The 4916-nt window shown below is 41.7% G+C and overlaps 1 protein-coding gene across 1 annotated transcript; it reads left to right on the top strand.

The window, feature by feature from the left end:
• On the top strand, positions 431-3694 carry LOC110266967 (fibroin heavy chain-like). Its single transcript, XM_021112069.1, has 2 exons — positions 431-1355; positions 1416-3694. The coding sequence occupies exons 1-2, from the start codon at positions 431-433 to the stop codon at positions 3539-3541; spliced, it is 3051 nt and encodes a 1016-aa protein (XP_020967728.1). The 3' UTR covers positions 3542-3694.

The raw sequence follows: 4916 nt of genomic DNA, 5'->3' as shown, positions 1-4916 counted from the left end.
TTTTAGGAATAAAACTAACAATAATCATCAACCCAAATCTACTCAAAGTGGTATGGTCCTTAACAATAAAACTAACGAGTTGAACAATTCAAGAAAATTGTTATCATCGATACTCCCGCCCTAAATATTGCATCTACGACCATTTTCTTTTACCGCGAGAATTGCAGCCAGCTAACTCAAGTTGGGTTTGTTATCGCCTCCCACACCACGTTAATCAAACCATGCTATTCAAAAGCACAAAAAAGGGTTATATAAAACCGATAATTGCTCATCGCCACAAATCAATTTTGCTCATTATAGCCTAAATTAGTATACGATAGTCACTATAAAGAGAGAACCCAATATCAATTAGAACTCACCTCCTTCCACCAAACAAATACAAGGGGGATCCATTTGGTTCTAGCACCATTTGGATTCCTCCGCCAACAATATGAATTCCTCAACACAATCCTCCCTATTGCTCACTCTAGGCTTGATCCTCGTCATCTTTCAATCATCATATGCCCATGAAGATCCATGCCCACCACCACAACCAACAAAAGGAGGTCTTGGACTAGGAGTTGGAGTTGGTGCTGGTGTCGGCGCTAAAGTAGGACTTGGACATGATGAAAAACTCGGCCTAGGAGCTGGTGTTGGAGTTGGTGCTGGAGTTCAAGCAGGACTTGGACAATACGAAAAACTCGGCCTAGGAGTTGGTGCTGCTGCTGGCGTCGGCGCTAAAGTAGGACTTGGACATGATGAAAAACTTGGCCTAGGAGCTGGTGTTGGAGTTGGTGCTGGAGTTCAAGCAGGACTTGGACAACATGAAAAACTCGGCCTAGGAGCCGGTGTTGGAGTTGGTGCTGGAGTTCAAGCAGGACTTGGACAACACGAAAAATTCGGCCTAGGAGTTGGTGCTGGTGTTGGTGTCGGCGCTAAAGTAGGACTTGGACATGATGAAAAACTCGGCCTAGGAGCTGGTGTTGGAGTTGGTGCTGGAGTTCAAGCAGGACTTGGACAACACGAAAAACTCGGCCTAGGAGTTGGTGCTGGTGTTGGTGTCGGCGCTCAAGTAGGACTTGGACATGATGAAAAACTCGGCCTAGGAGCTGGTGTTGGAGTTGGTGCTGGAGTTCAAGCAGGACTTGGACAACACGAAAAACTCGGCTTAGGAGCTGGTGTTGGAGTTGGTGCTGGAGCTCAAGCAGGACTTGGACAGCACGAAAAACTCGGCCTAGGAGTTGGTGCTGCTGCTGGTGTCGGCGCTCAAGTAGGACTTGGACATGATGAAAAACTCGGCCTAGGAGCTGGTGTTGGAGTTGGTGCTGGAGTTCAAGCAGGACTTGGACAACACGAAAAACTCGGCCTAGGAGTTGGTGCTGGTGCTGGTGTCGATGCTCAAGTTGGACTTGGACAACATGAAAAACTCGGCCTAGGAGTTGGTGTTGGTGCCGGTGTCGGCGCTCAAGTTGGACTTGGACAACACGAAAAACTCGGCCTTGGAGCTGGTGTTGGAGCTGGTGCTGGTGTTCAAGCAGGACTTGGACAACACGAAAAACTCGGCCTAGGAGTTGGTGTTGGTGCTGGTGTCGGCGCTCAAGTAGGACTTGGACATGATGAAAAACTCGGTCTAAGAGCTGATGTTGGAGTTGGTGCTGGAGTTCAAGTCGGACTTGGACATGACCAAAAACTCGGCCTAGAAGCTGGTGTTGGAGTTGGTGCTGGAGCTCAAGTAGGACTTGGACAAGATGGAAAACTCGGCCTAGGAGCTGGTGTTGGTGTTGGTGCTGGAGCTCAAGTAGGACTTGGACATGACGAAAAGCTCGGCCTAGAAGCGGGTGTTGGTGTTGGTGCTGGAGCTCAAGTCGGACTTGGACAAGATGAAAAACTCGGCCTAGGAGCTGGTGTTGGAGTTGGTGCTGGAGCTCAAGTCGGACTTGGACATGACCAAAAACTTGGCCTTGAAGCTGGTGTTGGAGTTGGTGCTGGAGCTCAAGTAGGACTTGGACATGATGGAAAACTCGGCCTAGATGCTGGTGTTGGTGTTGGTGCTGGAGCTCAAGTCGAACTTGGACATGACGGAAAACTCGGCCTAGGAGCTGGTGTTGGAGTTGGTGCTGGAGCTCAAGTAGGACTTGGACATGACGAAAAGCTCGGCCTAGGAGCTGGTGTTGGTGTTGGTGCTGGAGCTCAAGTCGAACTTGGACATGACGAAAAGCTCGGCCTAGGAGCTGGTGTTGGAGTTGGTGCTGGAGCTCAAGTAGGACTTGGACATGATGGAAAACTTGGCCTAGGAGCTGGTGTTGGTGTTGGCGCTGGAGCTCAAGTTGGACTTGGACATGACGGAAAACTCGGTCTAGGTGCTGGTGTTGGAGTTGGTGCTGAAGCTCAAGTAGGACTTGGACATGATGGAAAACTTGGCCTAGGAGCTGGTGTTGGTGTTGGCGCTGGAGCTCAAGTTGGACTTGGACATGATGGAAAACTCGGTTTAGGTGCTGGTGTTGGAGTTGGTGCTGGAGCTCAAGTCGGACTTGAGCATGATGGAAAACTCGGTCTAGGAGCTAGTGTTGGAGTTGGTGCTGAAGCTCAAGCAAGACTTGGACATGACGAAAAACTCGGCCTAAAAGCTAGTGTTGGAGTTGATGCTAGAGCTCAAATAGAACTTGGACACAATGAAAGTTCCGTCAATCACAAACCATCAAGAAGAGACCTTGGTTTAGGAATTGGAGTTGCAGCCCATGTAGAGATTGGAGTTAAAGCACAAGTAAATGTTGGACATGATGGAAAACCCACCGAAACAAAACCAGCAACCGAAAGTGTTGACAAAAAGGCTGTCAAACAAGAACCAGCAACCGGAAGTGTTGATAATAAGGCCGTCAAACAAGAACCAGCAACCGCAGTCAAACAAGAACCAACAACCGCTAGTGTTGACAAAAAGGCCGTCAAACAAGAACCAGCAACCGCAGCAACCGCAAGTGTTGACAAAAAGGCCGTCAAACAAGAACCAGCAACCGCAAGTGTTGATAATAAGACCGTCAAACAAGAACCAGCAACCGGAGGTCCTGACTCAAGAGTTAATGCCACCGGAGCGCAAGTAAAACCTGAGCAAGACAAAAAGGTCGTCAAACAAGAACCAGCAGCAAAGGCTTCTGGCGAAAAAGTCGGAGCTGGAGCTCAGGTAGGAGTTGGAGCTGCCAAGAAACCTGTTGACGTTCCCAAAGTTGCTGTGGAAGTTTGCAAGCTAGTTCCTTCAGAGGAAAGGTCCAAGTGCATGCTAGTCATGAGACAGAACTCCAAATTCTTGTCTTGCAAAACTCCCCAAGATGTCTTAAGGGCTTTGCTTGAGTTGGAAGCCAACAAGACCAAATACGTGCATGAGCTACTCAACAAGTTGGCATTGAAAACCACCGTCGACAACACCAAAGCTGCCGGGGAAGCCACTAATGCCTGCCAAGTAGCCCTGGCTAAAGAACATGTTGATGTCCAAGTTGTTATCTCTCTTAACTTGGAGGTCGCTTTCATTAACAAGCTTTCATATCTTGTAGCAAGCAACCAATTATGAGAGTAACTCACTAACTAGGACATTCCAATGGGGGGGAATTTATGGGGAGGGATCCTATGCTATTCTTTTCTGCAATTTTATTTTGTTTGTGGACAGAGGAATAAATGAATGAAAAAAGAAATACTTGTAGTAGTATTTGCTCCTACATTTTTTTAAAAAAAATATTATTGTGTCATTTCTTTCTTTAATTGCTCCTTTTCATGGTTTAGTTAACCAATTTATACTATTATTAATCAGATAAACAGATATTATGGAATTTATACTTAATAAAGAATATTCTTAATTATATACAGAGCTTATAAATATAAAACTTTTTAATTGTTTTATTGAAAAAGTTTCAGTTTCGAATAGTAAACAATTTTCATTCATTTTTTTAACCAAAAGTCCAAAGCCTTCAATTAAATTCTTTATTATAGTAAATTTGAGTTAGAATGAAGTAGGAGGCCTAAACATAATGTCATAGTGGAGGGTGCTGGTACCTCTTAGCTAATTTCTTAATCTCTTTTCTTTCCTATATATAATTTAAATTTTAAATTTAAGATTTAAAAATTAAAGTTAAGATTAATGATCATTTTAAAAATATTAATTAATATTAACTAAAGAATAGTTAGTTCTTTAATTAAACTCATTAAGAGGTGTTGTTATTTATTTATTGGTTAAATTAAAATCACACTTCCTAATGTTCATAAAGTTTATCATCATACTTTTTCCCAATATATACATCAACGTTTTACCATTAAAGAGAGAAAAGGTATAAACATATAAATAAATTATAACTTCACAATTTTAATTTTTTTCAATTAAAATTTCTTAATTGATGAACACTATATATTTAATAAATTAATACATATAAAATTTTTACTATATTATGTATATACAAAAAATTATAGTACATATTAAAATACGAAATATATATTAAAAATTATGAAATAACTCAAGTAGATATAAGAAATATCATGCTATTTTGGTAGTTAATTTTCATGTAAACACTTAACGTTTTTAAAAAAAATTATGTCTTTTTTTTATCTTAAATCAAATAAATATGGTTAATTAAAAGCAAATTTTCTGGCAGTAAAATTGTTGCATGATATATCCATAGTTTTCGAGTTTAAGCCTAACACATGGTTATTAGCAATAACACAAAGTTTTTGTTTTCTTGTGTATATATAATTATATATACACAACTGCAATGCCATATTCGGAATATGAGAAGCTTGCTTGGACTCTCTAACACGATCGATGGGTATTCTTAAAGTGAGAAAAAAAAAAAAAGGAAAGGATCAAACGTTATCCATAAGTCCGTAACCCACTGCTTTTTTTCGATCGAGTTCCATGGCATTTTCATTTTGTTGTTTTGTTAAATTATCTGTTTTTG

This window comes from Arachis ipaensis, chromosome B09, assembly GCF_000816755.2.
Source record: "Arachis ipaensis cultivar K30076 chromosome B09, Araip1.1, whole genome shotgun sequence".
NCBI lineage: Eukaryota > Viridiplantae > Streptophyta > Magnoliopsida > Fabales > Fabaceae > Arachis > Arachis ipaensis.
The sequence above is the reverse complement of the archived record's forward strand: the minus strand, read 5'-3'. Positions and strand labels throughout refer to the sequence as shown.